Source organism: Carassius gibelio, chromosome A7 (assembly GCF_023724105.1).
Source record: "Carassius gibelio isolate Cgi1373 ecotype wild population from Czech Republic chromosome A7, carGib1.2-hapl.c, whole genome shotgun sequence".
NCBI classification, from domain to species: Eukaryota; Metazoa; Chordata; class Actinopteri; order Cypriniformes; family Cyprinidae; genus Carassius; species Carassius gibelio.
In genome coordinates this window covers 28,842,363-28,863,862 of record NC_068377.1, presented here as the reverse complement: position 1 = coordinate 28,863,862, position 21,500 = coordinate 28,842,363, and the positions used below count along the sequence as shown (strand labels likewise).

Genomic DNA, 21,500 nt, shown 5'->3' with positions numbered 1-21,500 from the left:
GACGCATGCTGTAATCTGCCGAAACAATAGGCAGAATTCAGTGGGTGATTTGGTATTAAGTCTTGGGTTTAGCCTCTGGCCGTACAGAAAATTGACAGCCAGTAATGTGGGAAACGCACACAGTTCTCAGATCTTGCCTTGCATTTGCACAACAAAATTCTGTAAACGTAGTATCCATAATCTTGTTCATAAACAGCAACCAGCCCTGCAGTGTTTATAGCCTGTGGCATCCTGATTACACTGGACACTTCATTATTTACTAGCTTACAATTACAGCATTAGTCAAAGCAGGCACTGTTGTGTTATGTAAGGTGAAGTGTCTTTTTTTTTATACTTTCTTTTATTGCAGTTTAATATTGAGAACTATTATAGAGGGCTTGCATTGCAACTCAGAAATAATATGAATCAATTAACAGTTCACTCAGAATAGGAACTTAAATCACTTTTCATTTTGACAAATGCACTATTTTTATTTCAAACTGTTCTTTAAAATTTTTAAATCATTTTTAACATGAGTTTTAAATTGGTAATTGTTGTTTTTTTATGTGCTAAATGGTATGCATTAAACAGTAGAATCTAACATTGTTGTCACATGACCTCACTGTTGTGTATTTATATATTGACTCCCTCAATTTATTTTTTTGTTGTTAATGATTTTATTTGATGAACTAAATAAATAATAAAAACAAAACTCCAATTCGATATTAAACTGTTTTAGCGTTCGGCCGTACAATCAAATAACAAAGAAAGAGATGATAACACACAGTCTGTTCATTCCACACTCTGCTCACAGTCCTTGAAGGTGCCTGGTCGGGGTTGTCTCCTCTGTAACGGGCTCCGTTGTCAGATCTGTAGGGGCTTGGGTCCTTTTTTGGAACGATGTCATCGATGTGATTCTGTCAGCATCCATCTTGGCCTCTGATTGGCTGAGGGTGAATTGAAGAGATTTGAGGAGAGAAAAGGAAAAGTAACAAAACAGATTAAAAGATCAGAGTGAGCACAGGTCTCCTCTCCGCTTTAAGTGTTTGTACTTATAAATATATATATTTTTTACATTTGGTCCAAAAAGGGTGTTTTAAATCTAAATAATCAAGAAACTTCACACAACACCCTTTGTTGTAGCATTAGGTCAGTTCAAAGGATATGTCTTTTACATTTTCCATTTGTGTGAGAGTAAGTATATTTGTGTGCTATCACTAATATTTGCATTCCTGCAGAGCGGAGATACGTAGACTTGTGCATATTTGTGTATGTTTCTTTGAAGTGTTCGTAAATGGCTGCCAGTAACTAGGATGCGACCAGCAGAATCATCCATCAGGATTTCAGAAAGTAAAGTGATGTGATGAGAAGTGTGTGTTTTAACACCAGATATTTGCTTGAAGGTAAATATTCAGCCTGACACGTGGCATGTGGCAACCATTAAACCTTGCGATAAATGTTTTCTTTCAGAAATTGATTGATTGCAACTTTCTGCCAAAATGCCTACAAGCATAATATATTTTTCTGTAATAGATTTAAAAATTGTTTCTTTTTTGGACAGAGGTGGCTACCATGCTACAATAGTTTTATAGTATTAACCGTGGTATTTTGGCAGTTATGGTTAACCTAGGCTGTATTTATTTGATCAAAATAATAGTGAAATTGTAAAAACATAAAAAAAAAATTATTTATTATATTAGTAATATGTATTAGTCTTCATTGTCACATGATCCTTCAGAAATCATTCTAATACGCTGATTTGTTGCTGCTCAAAACATTTCTACTTGATTTATTATTGGTAATGTTGAAAAAGGTGCATTTAATTATTATTATTTTTTTTAGGATTCTATGATGAATAGAAAGTTCATCAGTATTTATTTGAAAAAAAACAGCTTATTATAAATGCATTTACTATCACTTTTGATTAATTTAATGCATCCTAAATAAAAATAGTAATTTCTTAAATAAATAAATCTTACTGACTCCAGACTTCAGAATGGTAGTGTGTATATGCATAAAGATACACACATCAATATAAGTATATGTAAATAAATATGTATTTATATACGTGTCTGTGATAGTTATTTTTTGCAAGCACATAATAAGCCAGTTTTTCTCTCCCCATTCACACTGCCTAATGTTCTTTCTCTCCAATTTGCGGTCACTGTCTTTTTTTCTTTCTTCAACAAATGCATGCTCTGTACTTTGTGTGTGGCGTCTTGAACTTTATGCCTCATTCTGTTGTCTTGGCAACTCAAGAAAGCTCATCGGGCTCCTATGGTAACCGAATACAGCATATTTAGGTAAGTGTGCAGCTTAACTGGTGATTAAAGTGGATAATAAGCCGGATTGTGGCTTTCGTATGGGCTCCTTTCAATTAACCCCTTGTGCTGCGGGCCCCATTTCTGTTCTAAGTGATGAAGAACTGTCTGGATCTGATGTGGTTTATGAGAGATTTTGAGCTTCTATATAAAGCCTGTGGTTGCATGTATATAGAAACACAGACAGAGGTGTGAATGTGTTTGATGCATGTGGCTTTGGCAGCTGCCCCAGACCTGTTTATAGGTTATGCAGTATTAATAAGATCTATTCATTAGAAAGCTCTGGTCAGGTGCTGACTGTAATGCTGCTTTAAACTTTCATCACTCGAGAGTAAAGGAGAGGAGGGTTTGCGATTTGATGACATCGTTATAGGAAAGAAAAAAATGAAACGAGTTCTTAGATTGAGACGGAGAATTTAGGTTTTATAAATTCAATACGTATAGTTACAATTTAGGTATAAAATATTTGTTGTTCTACAGACCTACTCTAACATTTGAGACATGGACATATACAATGTATAATCAGTTCATTTAAAACCCTTATATTTGCTAAATAGAGAATTAAATGAAGAAAAAACATTCATAATTGAGTAAAACCTTTAGCATTTTCAGTATTTATCAAAACTTTGATTATGTTGAATAATAAAACTCATGGATCAAAGCTGTAGTTCTCACTGAGAAGCCCTTTATTAACCACAGAGCACAAAATGAGCTGAACTGATTCCCCTCGCTGTTGCCCTGAAAACAACTCGACTTTCTCATCTTTTCATTGTGATTTCTCTCTGAAGGACTACTTGACTGAAGAGCAAGCGGTAGAATTAGCCTAAATCACATTTTATTCTTGTATTCATTCATTTGAGTGGCTTATTTCTTTTCTTTTTTTTAAACAGCAAGGCACTTATTTTCTGTTGTTACATTTATGATGTATAATTATTCAGAATAAGCAAAAGTAATATTCACTGCTGTTTGGAGTCATTAATATATCAAGTCTCTTACTGTATTCTCATCAATAATACTACATTTATTTGATAAAAAAAATACAGTAAAGGCATTAAATATATATATATATCTATATAGAGATATCTATATCTCTATATATATATAGATAGATAGATAGATAGAAATCATTCTAAAATGTTGATTAGTTGTGCTGCTTTGTTAAAACTTCTTTGTTGAATAGGAATTATCAAAATCATTTATTTGAAATAGTCTTTTGAAACGTTTAATATGTTTACTGTCAGTTTTCATCAATTTAATGCATCCTTGCTGAATAAAAGTATTAATTTCCTGACCTTAAACTTCTGAAAGGCATGCAGTTCATCAGACTAACTGTAGAATGTTAACAGATGTCAAACGACTCGCAAACACATATTTCATAACCAGAAATGCAACTTGGGAGCCCTATTGTTTTAATCTATTATGAGATGCACTCTGTAGTTGAGATGCTCATTATGCGTTACTGGCATACAGGCGAATAGATTTGCACTTGTGTCAGTGAGCTGAATGAGAAAGTCCCCATGCGAGCATTGTGGGTGAATTTGGGTCTTTGTGTTATTTTGATAAATGTGGCATCCCAGGAGCAGACATTCATTTGTACTTGTCATTACAGAACTTCACAAGTTTGTGTGCAAGTCCGGACCTACAGGCGGACTGTTTGATGTTCTTTGAGTCTGATTTGTGCTGGCGTTCTTGACTGAAAAGGATGGGGTCAACAGTGTCCATCCATCTCTCTCTCTCTCTCCCTCTCTCTCTGTTTCATACTCACAGACACGCGCGCACACACACACACACACACACACACACACAGAGACCCTATCAGTGCCAGACCAAGGCAGGAGCTGTACAAGTCTTGCTCATAATATTCCTCTTCACAGACATTTGTGGCACTTGTGAATGTTCAAGTGGCTTGAACATTTTGTGTGTGTGTTAACTGACACACTTTGAGTGATTTGTCTGTGTGGTCCTGTGTGGGGAGGTAATGACCACATGCCACTTCCAGTTCCGAGTGCTAATTAGGGCTGCACAAGTAATCGAATTTCTAATTCCAATTACAATTATGGATGTCACCATTACGAATTCGTTCAAAGCGGCAAATAATCCTTTAAAGTCCACTTATGTTATTCTGCATGCCTAAGATGCACTTTTTTCTTTCTGCATGTTATCTTAAAAGTGCAATAGGTGATTGTCTTCAGAATTTTTTTTTGTTATACTGGTTGGAAGTCTCTTCACATCCCGATAGCAATCATTAAGTTAAGTGGTTAAAAGCGTTCTAGATAGCTCTCCTACCTGCCTGTCAATGTATGTATCTGCATACCTCTGTGCACCCTGTTCGCACAGAGAAAATACGTCATTAGTGCATTCACGCATGCTATGCAGACCGAGCTAAAATGGCAGACAAACATCAACAACCCGGTTCCTGGTGTTGTAGTACTTTTAAAGATTTCTCGCTGATTTATGACACATGATGTAGCCCAGCGGTTCCCAATTTCAGTGCTTGCGCACATATTTTGCATGTCTCGCTTAGTTAACAAACCCGATTCAGATGACCAACTCAAGCTACATGAATGAACTGTGCTCCAATCGATCCCTACACCCCGGTGTTCATTGCTCTCTACTCCCTGAGCAGGGGTTTACTTCACTTCGGAACATGGACTGGAATTGGGATCCGCTGATGTAGCCTAATGTAGTAATGTTCTCTCTGGTATTCTGGTGTGTGAACATAAATGCATTTGGGGGGTGTGGCTTTGGCGGGCGATTTGCAGGGAGGGTGGGACATTTGCTTTCAGTGCTATCAGGCTAATGTTAGCATTTTCCAAGATCTCCTATTGCATCTTTAAGGGTTTTTACCATTATTTAAATTTGTTTTAGTATAACCTTATAATACCATTCATATTTTTACCTTTTTATAATTTAAAGCAGAAACTAATCCGATGTATAGTTGATATTTGAGGCTAAATACTATAGAAAAGCACTTAAAGTTTTTCAGTTAGTGTTTTCAGCTTGTTTATTTTCATATAAAATATGGCATGCAGTTGCATCAAATGTAAAGAGTCACCGTGTAAATTGTGATAATCGTAATTCATAATCACAATTACAATTTCAAGGAAATAATCGACAATTAGGATTTTTGTCATAGATAAATGTTTGTCATATTGGCAGCACGTCATCGTGCGACTCTCCCGGATAATGGAAATGGGCAAAAAGGCGGGAGCTGATTGCTGAAGCCACGCCCATCTAGCGCGATGGCATCGTCACCAGCTGCAATCCACCTGTCACTCAAGTGGCCACGCCCTTGATTATGCAGAACTTTAAGTCTTAATATAATTTAAACGGATGAGTTTTAAAAAAAATTCGCCCCCCTCACAGTTGTCATGAAGGGCAAAATTAGCCATATAGACCAAAATAATTTTTTCAACCAGGCTGTAAACATGTTTTTTTTTCTGCTGTCAAGTTGGGCATTTTAACATGGGGAGTCTATGGGACTGACTCCCTTTTGCAGCCAGCCTCAAGCGGCCAGTCGATGAATTGTTTTTGTCACTTCCTTATTGGCTTCATGAGAGAGAGCGCGAGGTTGCCGCTCGATTTTTGTTTTAATCAGTCCTAATGCTAATGCTTGTGATTTGATGCTATTGCTGTCAGTTCAAAGCAGCTCTCTGAACTCTGTTTGTGAGAAGACGCGATGTTTCAGTAAAGTTAGTAGTTACAAAAAGAAAACAAGGAAGTCAATCAGTATAGAAAGAGCTATGTATCAGCATTCCCATTTTAAGTCATCACACTGAAGTATGCATTGTAGGTTTATTTTTTATTTTTTTGAGTCCGCTTTTAATAGCCATGATGAACAATTTGGGGACCATGATATATATTTTTTTATTCGTTTAGCTAGTAAAAAAAAAATCATATGTATTTAGGACGCATCTACTACTGAATGACTGTCAGTGGAAAAAAGATGCTTTTGTCTCCTTAATGACGTAGTTACAGCATCTCCCGTCAGCGGCCAGCGGGACTATGCTATGCAGTTAAACTCTGATGACCCTTTGGAGAAAAGGCTGTTTAAAGAGGTTTGGAGTGGGATGCATAGATGACATAATGAAGTGAGGGATGGTGATTCAGAAAGCGAGAGAGGGAGCATGACTCTAAAAAAAGAAGGGAAAGGAATAAAAAGGGAGAAAGCACATGCTGTTATTTCTCCGTCATTGGAAACAGATGGAGCTCTGGGACACCGCTCCTCTCAGAGCAGGGTGAGACTATTTCCTCTCATATGCTGTCCTTCTGACATCATTACGACACCCCAGATTTCACTCCTCATTGAGCTTGTGGAGTGTGAAGTGGACACATATAGTAACCAGTGTATTGTTTTGGGTCAGAGTGTGTGTCAGGTGGTATGTAGGGTGTGTTTTGTTTCCATCTTCCTCTGCTTCATGAAGGTTCGGCTGCTCTCGTGTTGTCAGCTCCTGCTGAGAGCGAGCTTTCTCTCATCCCTTTTCCTGATTTTTCAGCATTTATTTTTCTCAGTATTAATAAAAGTACACTATATTTTTTATGGAAAGTAACAGGTCCGATAAGTTTGCAGTTGTTTTGCATGAAAAAATTGAGGGCTGGGGATGATAACCTCTGCTGTATTTCAAATAACAAGAGATGCATTGAGCAATACAAAACCTCACTTTCCACATGTGTTTGCGTAGTTTTGTTATTTACTCGATAACAGTGGCTATAACATTTCCATCCTTTATTACTCTCAAGATCGTGATATTTCCATGTACACATTTTTCTGTTTAAACCTGAAGCATGACCCATGTGAATTGTATAAAATAGAGGGGAAAAAAAATCAGCATTTTCAAGTACATTTTAAATCTGTTTATCACATGCATGGATGCTGTAGGTTTTGACAGCATTGCACATTCTTCCGGCATAATATATTTGACTATCATTTAACAAATCTGTTGTTAACGAAAGAGGTTTTTAATATTGTATTTTAGTATTATAATTTATAAATACTTTATTTTACAGTAGCATTATTGTGATAGTTATATATTTCTTTATTGATGTGTTAATTACATGTTCGACTAAAGAAAGTGATATAGGGTTTGGTACGACTTGAGTAAATAATGACAGACTATTTATTTAACCCTATATAGCTTTTTATTTGCCTTCTCTTCATACTCTTTTTGTCTTCCCTTTATGTTTTAGCCACTCTTTCATGTTCTGTCTCTGTCTATTTCATATTTTCCCACATTCAGATGAGTCACTGACACCAGCAGTCTCTTTTGTGAGCTCTCGAACCCTCTTGTTCATTCTCTTTTGCTCTCCCTTTAGCTGGGCAGCTGCGTTTATCCCATTCTTCCTTTGTCCATCTGAGTCTCTTTCCTTTCCTTTTGTCTCGCTTCTTTCTGTTTGCAGCCTCTTTGGTTGGTCAGTTTTTCATAATTTCTTTCTTTGTCATGCTTCTGCCCTCTCTGTCCCTCCTCTGATCTTCTGTCTCTCGGTCCCAGGGAAAAATTAGGCTCTTTCTTCATGAGATATTTGTATGTTTGCCAATGTAAGCACAGATAATATTTGACTTTTGAATTACATTGGTTAGCCACAGGTGCTCACTGGTTTTCATATTTCCTATGTCTTTAAGCCTTATAATGATGGAAACGGGATCTTAATGCAACTGCTAATGGCAGGTGATCTGAGAATATTTCTTACTGCCCATGAATGTGATTTTTATTTAAATTCTTTTAATCCCCCAGCATGTCACTTTCATTCAGGGTTCATAATCAGAATTATAATAATTGTTTAATTTTCCATTTCAAATTAGTTAATAGTTTTTATTTTTATTTTTTTATTTTTATCTTTGGATAATTTCTAGGTTTATGTTTTTATTATAAATTTTAATTTATTTATTCCCTTTATAAAACATTGCAGAATTTTTTTTTTTATTTTTTTTTTTTGTTTAAACTGTATATTAGGTCCCGATAATCTTATTGGCTGACAAATATATATATATATATTATATTATAATTTTTTTTTTCAGTTTCTTGCATTTGCCACTTGTCAGGTGTTTAATTTGTACCCTTAATGGATCTAAAAAAAAAATTTAAAGTGATATTCACATTCTTTTGAATTCCACACATTCACACAAGCTTCATTTCGAATAGAAAGCCTTTCTGATTTACTAGACGTGGCATTGCATTGCCCTGGTCTTTCTGAAAACCCCTATGGAGCTTCATTTCAAATGGAAATGTGCATGCTGCTAAAGACATCAGTTTTAATGACGTTCTCTCTTTCCTCTCATGACAGAGTCTTCAAGAAGTCCAGCCCCAACTGCAAGGTAAGACTCTCCAGAGTATGTTACGAGGTATAAGGTGGGCTCCTTTCCTGTCTCTCTCTTGCTTCTCCTCCCTCATTTTCTATCCATATCTCTTAGTGTTTCTCTTCCTGTTCACTTCTTTAAGCTCATTTTAATTGCCTTAAGTGTGTCTTTTAAACTCTTTTTTTTTTTTTTTTGGTTGTTTGTTTGCTTTTGTCTTTTCATTCTTCTTTTGACTATTTCTTCATCAGTACAGTGTTGGTTATCGCAGCATTATTTCCTCTACAATCTCTTTCTCTCGGCTTGCATTCAAGCTATTTCCACCCAGCTGCTGCCATCCTACCTTATCTCTATCCCCTCATCTCATCTCTCGCTTTTATTCTCTATAATGGAAAGCGTTTGCATGTGGAGGATGAGTTTCAACATCACGCCGTCTAGAAGAGTTGTCTTCATCTCGTGGTCAGCGTGGCATGTCTCGGGCTGTTTGTTTAATTGTTTGAGTGCAAGTTCCTTGATGGAGGCACTGCATGCTTTTGTCTTTTACTCTTTCCAGCTCACAGTATACTTGGGGAAGAGGGACTTTGTGGATCATCTCGATCACGTGGACCCTGTAGGTAAGTCACATGGGAGTTCCCGCTCAAAACATCTTGGGAGATTTTGGTTGAAGCACCCGACTTCCTTTCATGTCTGAGCAGCATCAGTTAACTGTTGTTGAGGAGCTGTGTCTTTAAGGAGGCGGATGAGGTCGAGGGACATAATGCTTGGTGCTTATACTTAACAACTAAAAAATTATGTTTCCATGTTTCACTCATCACATTTGTGAGGGGAGATTAGCTCTGTCAGGAGTATTATATATTTTAACCGTAATCTTGAACAAGATAATTGGTATCATGCTGTGTTAATAGCCACTGTGATATTAAAATCTTTTGGAGTGCCTTTTCTAAACCTTTCTAAACCTACCGTTCAAAAGTTGGAGGTTGTTTTCTTTATTTATTTATTGTCTGGTTATGCTCACCAATGTTGCATTTGTTTCATCAATAAACAGTAATACTGTGAAATATCATTACAATTTAAAATATATGATTTCTGTTTTTATGAATTTTAAATGGTAATTTATTCCTGCAATGGCAATTACTTCAGTCTTCAGTGTCACGTGATACTTTAGACCTTCTTCTAATATGCTGATTTGGTGCTCAAGAAACATTTCTTATTATTATCAACATTGAAAACACTTCTTTGCCGAACACATACATTTTTCAGAGAATTGCAGGGTTCTCTCGTAAATAGGTAGTTCAAATGAACAAATTTTTTTTGAAATAGAAATCTTTTGTAACTTTAGAAGTGCCTTTGCTTTCACAAATTGAATGTGTCATTGCTGAATAAAAGTATTATTTAAAAAAAATCTGACATCAAACTTTTGAATGGTAGTTAAAGGGTTAGTTCGCCCAAAAATGAAAATTATGTCATTAATGACTCACCCTTATGCTGTTCCAAACATGTAAGGCCTCCTTTTATCTTCGGAACACAGTTTAAGATATTTTAGATTTAGGCAGAGAGCTCTCAGTCCCTCCATTGAAGCTGTGTGTACGGTATACTGTCCATGTCCAGAAAGGTAAGAAAAACATCATCAAAGTAGTCCATGTGACATCAGAGGGTCCGTTGGAATTTTTTGAAGCATCAAGAATACATTTTGGTCCAAAAATAGCAAAAACGATGACTTTATTCAGCATTGTCTTCTCTTCCGTGTCTGTGTGAGAGAGAGTTCAAATCAAAGCTGCTGGATTTCCGGTTGGCGAACGAATCATTCAGTTCACCAAATCGAACTGAATCGTTTTCAATGGTTCGCATCTCTAATACGCATTAATCCACAAATGACTTAAGCTGTTAACTTTTTTAATGTGGCTGACACTACCTCTGAGTTCAAACAAACCAATCTCCCGGAGTAATTCATGTACTCAAACAGTACATTGACTGAACTGTTGTGAAGAGAGAACTGAAGATGAACACCGAGCCAGCCAGATAACGAACAATAGACTGACTCGTTCACGAGTGAAGAACCGGTTGCATCGGTGTTCGGATCACCAGTAGTTCTCTCGGACAGTTCGATTCAATAAACCGGTTGAAGAAAACGGTTCACCTGTTCTTTTGCGCTCGACATAATGGCGTCATTGGCGATGATTGCCCTCGATTCGAGCCTTCGGTTTACCCGCACCCATAACACTAGCACAGAATCAGTTCAGAATCAATCACCAAAAGAATCAGTTCAGTTCAGACACTCTGTGTGTCGCTCTGCTTCACGCTGAATCACACATGCGCAGTATCATCAGCTCCTCGGCCTCGGACGCGTCTGACAGAACCGGTTCTTCACTCGTGAATGAGTCAGTCTATTGTTCGTTATCTGGCTCGGCTGGGTGTTCATCACAGCAGTTCAGTCAATGTACTGTTTGAGTACATGAATTACTCAGGGATATTGGTTTGTTATTAATGTTATTAATGACATCATTTTCATTTTTGGGCGAACTAACCCTTTAATATGCAAAATATTTTTAGTTTTTACTTTCTGTGTTCAATAAATTACATCATATTATTTTGCACATATGTTTTTTTTTTTTAATTGCTGGTTTAATATTGTGGACTCACAGTATATATAAATGAATAAAATGTTTGTTTGTTTTTTAAAGGAAAATTCCTTATAACTACATTTTTTATTAGTAGTAATATTATTAATAATAAAAAAAGTTTTACTAAATTAAAGCACTAATTTGACTGCCCCAGTATTGTTTTTACTGGTACTACTAGCGGTTTCTCTTACTCACTCACTCTGTGTATTTTGTCTGACTTTAGATGGGGTGCTCTTGATTGACCCAGAATACCTTAAAGACAGAAAAGGTAAACACAGATTTATTTATTTTTTGTCCTGCCTGTAAGTTTTTTTTTTTTTTTTTTTTTTAATGATTCTAATCAAAACTATTTATTATATATTCATCACTGTTTTTCTCTTCTCCACTGCTCTGTACCTTTTTACCAGTGTTTGTGACCCTGACGTGTGCCTTCCGTTATGGCCGTGAAGATCTGGACGTGCTGGGCCTGTCTTTCCGAAAGGATCTCTTTATTTCCAGCTTCCAGGCGTATCCCCCTTTGCCCGAGGAGCACAAACCTCTCAGTCGTCTACAGGAGAGACTGCTCAAGAAGCTGGGCCAGAACGCATACCCCTTCAACTTCACGGTGCCTCTTTACTTTTGCCTTTTTGCCTTCACTTACACATTTCAGTGCTTGTAAAGTTCAGCTGTTCATACGTGTGTGTTTTGAGCCAGTGTATCTATCTAGAGGAAAGCAGATTTGAATGTAAGACTATTATTGATACTCTTTTACACACCACAGTAAAACTTTACAGACCCAGTGAAATTCACTAAAAACTTTCCCATGTTCACTTTGTGTGAGTGACCAGATTGTGACCAAGTTAGTTTGCTAAAGTCATTTTATTTATTGGACAGATTCCTCAGAACCTTCCCTGCTCCGTGACTCTTCAGCCCGGCCCAGAGGACACAGGAAAGGTAGTGAGGCTAGGAATGTGCAAAGCTACATCCTGTCAAAATCTACTTAAACTAGTCCACTTTTTAATTAACCAGTGCATCCCTAAACTACTTGCACGCACACTTTCTTTAAAATGCCTTTTCTTTTCTTTTCTTTTCTTTTCTTTCAGTGGTCATTTATCTCTGTTTTTTTTTTTTCTCTTGTAGGCATGCGGAGTTGACTTTGAGGTCAGGGCATTCTGTGCCAAAACTGTGGATGAGAAGACTCACAAACGGTAAAGTGTTGCTCCTTGTGAGTTTCTTTTCTTTTTTCACTGCTTATTTACATTGAGTGGCCGGTTTACTTATCAGGTACAATATACTGGAAATATTTACCAGGTGCATTATTGCTGCTGCTTCTTATTATTTATTTTATAAAAAAAAAAAAAAAAGGTAGTTTTCAGGAAAGACTTCAATTGTTTTAAAAGATTTCTATTTCAAATAAATGCAGCTTTAAAAATAAAAATTATAGAAGTATCATGGTTTCCAAAGAAATGTTTTCAATATTGATGATAATAAGATTTTTTTTTCCTTTAGCACTTAGGGAAAATGTATTATGTATTATTGTAAATGTATACATTTATTAATATTAGTGTATTATGTGATGATCTTGTGACAATAAAGATTTGCCATCACAGGATTAAAATACTGTTAAAATATCTATAAAATAGAAAACCCTTGTTTTAAATTGCAAAAATATTTCACAATACATTTTAAAGAATTATTAACTTCTTTCTAAAACATTAAAAACTTACAGACCCAAACTTTTGAATGGTAATGTACATCTGTACTCAGATGGAGAAATGTTATGTGTTTGCAATGTCACAATTACAACAGAATTAGTTTCTAACTGGCGTCTGCTTTACAGGAACTCTGTGCGGCTGGTCATTCGCAAGGTGCAATACGCTCCAGAGAAGCCTGGTCCTCAGCCAATGGTGGAGACCACACGCAGCTTCCTTATGTCTGACCGCTCTCTTCACCTCGAGGCCTCGCTAGATAAAGAGGTGTGAACATGCATCTAACCACAGGCAGACCTCTTCTATTGCCCTCTGTTAATAATGTCAAGTATTGATGTCTTTTTACTCAGTTGCTACTGAAGTAGCTCTTTCAGTTTCATTTTTCAACCAAGCTTACTTTATTGCCTGAGTGTATATTACAAGTAGTGCAAACAAAGAACAAGATGTGCAATTTAATATTTGATTTCCTTTTCCTTTTTAGCTCTACTACCACGGTGAACCTATCAGTGTCAACGTTCATGTGACCAACAACTCCACCAAAACAGTTAAACGAGTTAAAATCTCTGGTGAGGTGAACATTTGACTGTTTTTGTATTTATAGTAAACACTACAATCATTTACAACTTGCAAGTAAACCACTGAATGTTTTTCGCTGAGTATTTTATGTTTTAGAGTTGCATTTAGACTTGCTAACGTCAGCTAGCTTAAATCCTTTCCTCTTCCCCTTTTCCTTTCCTGTTGCTTTTGTCCTGCATCCGTATCTCGTGCACTCACAGATGTTTACTACAGATAAATGTTGTTTACTTCACATGTTGCTTCATAATTCATCTGTGACAGAGTTTTAAATGATCTTAGTAGTGAAAAGAGTAAAACCGGATATTTAATATCTATTAATATTAACAAATTATATTTTCTGGATATTTAAAAAAAAAAAAAAAAACATCAGGTACACTTCTTTTTAAACATTTGGGGTCTGTAAGATTTTATTAAGGTTCTTATGCTTTTATTTGAACATAAATACAGTAATATTGTGAAATATTATTACAATTTTAAAATACCTGCTTTCTGTTTTAATGTTTTAAAATGTAATTAAATTTTTTAATTTTTTAATTTTATGCATTTAGCAGACGCTTTTATCCAAAGCGACTCATGGTGCATTCAGGCTATCAATTTTTACATATAATTTATTTATAATTTATTCCTGTGATAAAGCTGACTTTTATAAGTCATTGTTTTGGTCTTTAAGAAATCGATCTAATATGCTGATTTGGTGCTCAAGAAACATTTCTTATAATCATTTTTGAAAACAGTTGAGATGCTTAATATTTATGTGGAACTAGTGATGTGATTTCTGTCTGGTTTAGAAAGTTTAGAAATGGGAATCTTTTGTAACGTCACTTTTGGTCAGTTTAATAACCGTATTTTATGCAGCAAAGCATTAATTTCTTTCTGACCCCAAACTTTTAAAGTGTAGTTTTTCATTTTAAAGTCATGTTAACTTTACGGCAATAATGCTTCCTGCACGGTACACTTGTATGTGATTTGAAATGTGTTTTTATCTGTTCTTGTGTTGTTTAGATCTTCTTTTCTCAAGTTTTTCCTTAAGGTCCTCATGTGCTCCTGTGTAGTTTAGTGTGAATGTCAGCTGTCCCGCCTGTGATTTAATAGTTTGGTTTGTGTAAGCTCCCTCCTGCCCCTGGTAACCCCGCTGTGTATCCCTGCTCTCTCCCCACAGTGCGACAGTATGCCGATATCTGTTTGTTCAGCACCGCACAGTACAAATGTCCTGTGGCTCATGTAGAAGCCGAGTGAGTAGCCCTCTGTTCCACTTTCTCCATCTCTCTCTACACTGCCCCATCTTCACCTCCCTCATATTCAATCCTCCATCATCTTTCCGTAAGATCTCTTCTCATGTAAAGGGTCTTGCTTCTGATTTGACCTCAGTCATCTCTTGTTGCTGTAAAGTAGGAGTGTGTTTAATACACATCTCACCAAGGTTTCTGTGTGGTCAGAATAGATTTGTAGCAGTTAAAGGGATAGTCCACCCAAAGGTGAAGATGATTGTCATTTACTGAACTGATCATCCAAACCTCTATGTCTTTCTTCTGTAGAATGACTTCCATTGTATAGTCAAAAATGTATTGGATGTCAAGGCGAACCAAAAGTGTTTTGTCTTCCACGGTAGAAAGTAAGTCATGCAGGTATGGAACCACATGAGGTTGAGAGCTTTCATTTTTGGGTGGACTTTCCCTTTAATGTTTAGGTTACACTACCAAGGTGCCTTGAAATATTTCCACCCATTGAATCAAATTGTTGCTAAAGCTGAAATCAACTGTCCTGTGGAAACTCCAGTTTATTCTTGTTACAAAGCTTTGTTCCTTCCCCTCCAAATACCCAAGAGCGACTCTACCCTTGTTAAAAGTTTGCATTTGGACCGGTCTGTGCCCTCCCAGCCTTTCTGTAGAGTTCATTCCAGCTTTTAATAGTAGCATCCCTTTGACGTGACACCAAATGCCTCGATTCCTTCGTCCCGCTGAAAGCCCCATGATGATCCAGTCTTGCCTCATAGTCAGTAGTTTTTTTATTGTAGTGCTGATTGGACGACGACGACTGTTCTCTCTCAGTGCTACAGGTTACAGATGTGGTTCTTTACCCCCATGACACCTACAGCAAGTCTGTGGGCCAACATTCATCACGGTGAGTCTCGTATCTAACCGTTCGTTCTGGCTCCTGTGACCCTGAGCCCATCCCTGCTTGTAGATGATGGCTCTTTGACCTGTTTTTTTCCAACCTCTCCATGAGATGAGGCATTGTTGCTCCTCTTTTACCCCCCAGAATAAGGACTGTAGCTGTCCTTTTTGCTTCTTGTCTTGTGCGGAGCTGTTCAGCTGGTTTCAGCCGGTGTTTTTTTTAGGTCAACTGCAGTTTAGCTTCTAGCTTGAATGACCCAGGTGGTTTCCTTTTATTCAGCTTTTTTGACTTCCTCTCCAATAAACAAATTATGTATGCGTAGCATACTAAAAATCCTTGAATATATCTCTTTTCCTATTTATCCGTTGTTTTTATTCACCACATGTTCTCCTGATCTTTAATGTTTCCCATCAACAGCAGTTTACAGTTTGTCCAACTAGATTGTCTTTTCTGAACTCATCCAAAGTGCTGCCTAATCCAACAAATGCAAGATGCTTTGTGGGATTGACATGGGGAAGTCTTGGCCTAATGGTTAGAGTTTGGACTTGTAATTCAGTGGTTGTGAGTTCGAATCTCAGACCGGCAGGAATTGTAGGTGGGGGGAGTGAATGTACAGCACTGAGGAGCAAGGGCACACTGCTCCGAGTGTGTGTTCACAGTGTGTGTGCACTGTAGATGGGTTAAATGCAGAGCAAGAATTCAGAGTATGGGTCACCATACTTGGCTGTACTTTCACTTTCACTACAAGTCACTTTCACTTTCACTATGGATTGGCACACAGACATGTCCTTAAAATCTGATAAGAAACACTGAGTTACGTGTCCTTTAAATGTCACACATTTGATAACTCTAGACTCTGTAAACAGCCGTCTCTGACCAGATTCTTTTATTTAGCCAGAAGACAGCCCTTATATGGGACGCAGAAAGCTTAGTGCTCTGTGCTTTATGATGTGATTGGTTTATTAGTCCTAGAACAGCTGCCATCACTTACAGTCTAGTGGCTACCTGGAATGAGAGAATATTATGTAGATGAAGTAGATGGAAACCACTCCAAAGTTTCAATATAGATTTTGCATCGTTTTCTATTCAGTCTCACTATCAGTGTTATTGAAGTATTATTTAATGACTTATATTATTTGTTAATAAAATTAGCTTTTATACTTTTCATTTTAATTATAGATTCATTTTACCTCAATTCATCCCCAAAATACATTTACCCACAATTTTCGCCATGTACATTTTTAACCTATTTCTAGTACTGAAGACTAAAAAAAAAGATGCACAATATGGTCAGTACTTTTTTTGCATAAGGCACAAGTCTCACTCTCTGTTGTTTTTGCCGTGTTCAGTGACCAGGTGTCACCCAGCTCCACGTTCTGTAAGGTGTACACACTCACCCCCACACTGAGCAGTAACCGAGAGAAGAGGGGTCTGGCTCTGGATGGACAGCTGAAACATGAAGACACCAACCTGGCCTCCAGTACCATGTAAGTGGCCTTCAGCTGACACCGTTCATCACATGCTGCTGCTTACGTGCTTTCAGAAAAAAAGGCAAAGCATGTTGAGCTTTAGTATATTAAGTGTTTTTAGTTCTTACAAAGTTAACCCAACCCGTGTGTCCATAAACCCTCAAACAAAACCAGCTGCTTTGCTTTTTGTAACCGCTCTGTGTATTCAGCATGTGTTTCCCTGTGCTTACAGAGTGAAGGATGTGTCCAACAAAGAGGTCCTGGGAATCTTGGTTTCCTACAGAGTTAAAGTCAAGCTGGTGGTGTCTCGTGGAGGGTGAGTATGTCCTTTGACACAGAAATACTTCAGACTTGTATATTTGTTCAGAACATCAGAGCACTGAATCTAGAAACACTTCCGTTTTGTTAGTGATGTGTCGGTGGAGCTGCCTTTTGTCTTGATGCACCCAAAGCCCTCCGAACAGCCCAACTCAAGACCGCAGTCAGGTAACCGCTCAAGTTTATGTCATTATACATTCATTTTATTTCATAGAATCTCATTAATGATCATTTTTAAACATATCTATGTATCGTCCCCTTGGAATTATAAGGTTCTATCTGCGTTCTGAGTAGTTTTGAGATATTGAGCTTTAAAGATTTTGTGTTCCATAGACTTTTTGTTTTTTCAAAAAAAAATCCCAAAATGTACACAACTTAAAATAAATCATCACATAATGTAAATAAATTGTCACAGAATAAGAAAATGTGAATAACTCAATTTTGACAAAAATGTCATACAGAACCTTATAATTCCAAGGGGACGGTAAGTGTCTGATAACTGATAACTGATTTTTATTTATAACTTTTTCTGTTTTTGTTCACAATAAAACAATAGCAACAATTTAAACAATGTATTATTATTATTATTATTATTATTATTATTATACTATTTACCAATATTAGAAATACATACATTTATATCGTATATAAAAATATGCATGTTCCGCAGACTAGCACTGTCGATGCTAGCTTTAAACATAATTATATTAGTATGGTTTAATTTTGAATAATATATTATCATATCAACTTGATATTACTGAATTATTATGAGCATTTTTTTCGCATATGATGAGTTTTGATAACGTATGTGTAATTTTGATTTCACCTTGGAAATGATGTTTTGCGAGCATTTCCTTCGCGCAGATTGCCTAATTCTTTTCTAATCCCTGTCGTCCACAGTTGTGCCAGAGTCAGATGTCCCGGTGGACACCAACCTCATAGAGTTTGAAACAAAGTGAGTTGGCTGTGCGTCTCGTTCACAGAATGAAACTCACGCGTGTTTGTCTGTTTGTGTAACATAACTCTTGTTTCTTTTTGTCTTCAGTAATTTCTCACAGGATGATGACTTTGTGTTTGAGGACTTTGCTAGGCTCAGGCTGAAGGGAATGAAAGATGAAGAGGACGATCACTTCTGCTAACGGCCCCTTCACACACACACACACACGACACCGTGTAAAGGTCGTAAGGAAGGGCGACAGGGGTGGGGTGTCAACCAGCCAGTACTCTCATACCTCTGCTCCACTGGACCCATCTGATAGAGTGGAGCACAGCCTCCTTTCTTTCCTTAACTCTTTATTTGTCTTTTGGCTCCCTTTCAGACCATTTTAGCATCTGTGAGGTGGTCTTTTAATTGTCCTCCTGTTTCTCTGGTCATATGAACCACTTCACTGGAACGCTTATATGTTGAATGAAACGACAGAGAGAGAAGGAAACAGAGGGAGAAACTGTTAGATGGGTAATCTAAACATCAGTGTATTGTTGGTGGGCAAAAGATCCATTGATTCAGGGGTGATTCTTTTTCTTTACCTTAATTGATTTTGTTTCCTTTTATTTCTTCTCATCAAATTCCCACTTATACATCAAGTGGGCATTAATAGCTATGTAATTATGATATATGTTCTATGTTATTTCATTGTACAGTACATACACTGTTAACAAACACCACAGGGAAATTGAGTTTGGTGTTAATTTTATTCCACTTTCCTAGACCCCGTAATCAAAGCCATCCATACTTGCTTAGCAGCTTTTATATTATAGTTATGTAAAATGTATACATATCCTACGAAAAAAAGTAGTAACATTTTTCTGTGCACTTGTTGTGCACGCAATACTCAAATAATTAAGGACAAGGCATTTTTTTTAAAAGGAAAAGTAGTTGGTAATATGCATCGGGACACAAACATCTGGTTTCTTATTGTCAATTTTAGCATTTATTTCACATGTTTAGTTGGAGAATATGTATACGCTGCTACAAGTCTTCAGTGTGAAATTAGCTTGTAGATAAAACAAGAGGACAGGGACAGGCTCTGTTTGTGCCACACACACACACACACACACACACAATGTAATTCCTCATTATTTGTGCCTGCCAAACTTAATTTGCCAAAATGTGATGATTTATAATGTTGCTTGTAAGTTAAGCTCAGATCGGTTGAAACTCACACGCTCATTCCATGTTTTAGTTCACAGAAAGTGTTGATGTAATCATTGTACTGCCAGAAATATTTTGATGATGGTTATTTTAAAATCGGATTTATAGCATGATCTCCAGGAAATATGATTTTTAATCTCGTTCTCCCAGGATCAGCCCTTTCCTAAGACATTCTTCATAGTTTACTACTGAACAATGGCAAATCTATTTGTTACAATGTGTACAAGGAAGTAACATTTTGCAGTGGAGCTCCCATTGAAGGACAAAAAGCTATCTCTAAAATAAAGGATTGCTTTGTTTAAAACACCCATACAACCATGCCAATGTGCATACTTGCGTTAGATTTCAACTTTCATGCGGCCTTGAGTTGAAGATGAGGTCAAGTCTGTCTTGTTTTGTCCTTTTCTGATGTATAATTGCTCTATAATTATTTGATGTAAAGTTAGGAATCATAAAAAGCTAGCTGTGCAGGTAACTGTTCTATAGCAGCACACGATCCTATAAATGAATTCTAGTACTTCATAATACAAGAATGCAACCGATCAAGGTCAGATGTGATGTATTTCCTAAGCTATTATTATAATACAAAATATCTGTTATTTTAAATTACAATTTTATTTGTATGAAAATAAACCTGATCATTTAACCAGAAATTTTATAGCAAAATAGTCTTATTAATATTCTACACGCATTACTTACCATTTGTACTGTCATAAATCTGACTGGCCAGTAAAAGTGAGTGAGTCACAAGGAGGATGTCGAGTTGGTGATTTTGAATTTTGGACTACTTTCCTCTCTAGACCAACAGTTGATTGATTCATTCAGTTTGGCACTGTCCAGGAAATGATTTGCATAATGTGCTGCAAGATAATTAAAATTTCATGCAGACTGACACACGTCTATATCTACTCATTCATTTATAATAGTTAAGCAGATAAATTTTTATATTTGACACCTTTCTTCACTGACGTGTCTAAAGCCATAATGTTGTAATGCTCTGATAAAAAATTCATTACATTCTTCATGATATTGCAAACAATGTTATGAATGTTGTTTTTATATATATATGTGTGTGTGTGTGTGTGTGTGTGTGTGTGTGTGTGTGTGTGTGTGTGTGTGTGTGTGTGTGTGTGTGTGTGTGTGTGTGTGTGTTTAATGAAGCACATAATGTTGAGTTTATGATGAACATGGCTTAACAAATCTGAAATATTTGCAGGAAAAAAAACGGCAATAGGTTCACTTATTAAGCAATGTTACTTTTAAACCAGCTGCAAATGCATGCTTTGACAAATATCTAATCATTCCAAGTGAAATGTTTAATATTAAATTATCCATTGTTTGCTACCTGCACATTTATTCACTTTGCTCTTTAGAAATGAGTGACAACGCCTTTTAACTCGCATTAGTGTGGCAGGGAAGTCCTTTCCATTAGAAAAGTTTATTTTATGTCCAAAACTGAGAGCTTTGTTTGAAAACTGCATGCCTTCTTGAGGTGACTATAGGGTTTGAGACAGTTGCAATGGCATGTCCTCGTAAAGCTTTTGTTATCAGTGTAACTTTGTGTTTTGTTTACAGATTTAGTTTGCAGACCACATGTTCATGTTGGTATCAAGAACCCATTTAAGACTTTCTTGACCTTTTTAAAGAATCATTTTAAAGCTACTTCTCTATTTAAATTGATACTGAATAAATAAAGATACACTACCAGTCAAAAGTTTGGAAAAATCTTCTCATTCCTACTAGTTAACACAAAATAATAGTAAAGTCATAAAGTCCTTAAATAAAATTATAGTATTATAGATTTAATAAAACTTTTTTTTACTGTAATAAAATGGGAAAATGTTGTTTAAAAATATTTTTTGTATATGTTCTTTGTTTTGTTCAACATTTTGGGGGACAAGAAACTTATTTATGGTCTAAAATTACTGAATCTGCGCCTCTCTCTTAGTGTAAAGTACGAATACATAGA

At 36.4% G+C, this 21,500-nt stretch overlaps 1 protein-coding gene across 1 annotated transcript in view; it reads left to right on the top strand.

The window, feature by feature from the left end:
* The window catches only part of LOC128017084 (arrestin red cell), a 36,057-nt gene extending 15,632 nt beyond the window's left edge, over nt 1–20,425 (top strand). The window contains exons 2-15 of the mRNA XM_052602257.1: nt 8,583–8,613; nt 9,146–9,206; nt 11,437–11,481; nt 11,621–11,817; nt 12,087–12,146; nt 12,333–12,400; nt 13,033–13,168; nt 13,383–13,467; nt 14,637–14,709; nt 16,942–17,079; nt 17,294–17,377; nt 17,471–17,547; nt 18,280–18,334; nt 18,425–20,425. Coding sequence (XP_052458217.1) covers nt 8,583–8,613; nt 9,146–9,206; nt 11,437–11,481; nt 11,621–11,817; nt 12,087–12,146; nt 12,333–12,400; nt 13,033–13,168; nt 13,383–13,467; nt 14,637–14,709; nt 16,942–17,079; nt 17,294–17,377; nt 17,471–17,547; nt 18,280–18,334; nt 18,425–18,518 — 1,204 coding nt within the window. The 3' untranslated portion in view covers nt 18,519–20,425. The remainder of the gene's footprint in view (nt 1–8,582; nt 8,614–9,145; nt 9,207–11,436; nt 11,482–11,620; nt 11,818–12,086; nt 12,147–12,332; nt 12,401–13,032; nt 13,169–13,382; nt 13,468–14,636; nt 14,710–16,941; nt 17,080–17,293; nt 17,378–17,470; nt 17,548–18,279; nt 18,335–18,424) is intronic.
* The last annotated feature ends 1,075 nt before the right edge of the window (nt 20,426–21,500 follow it).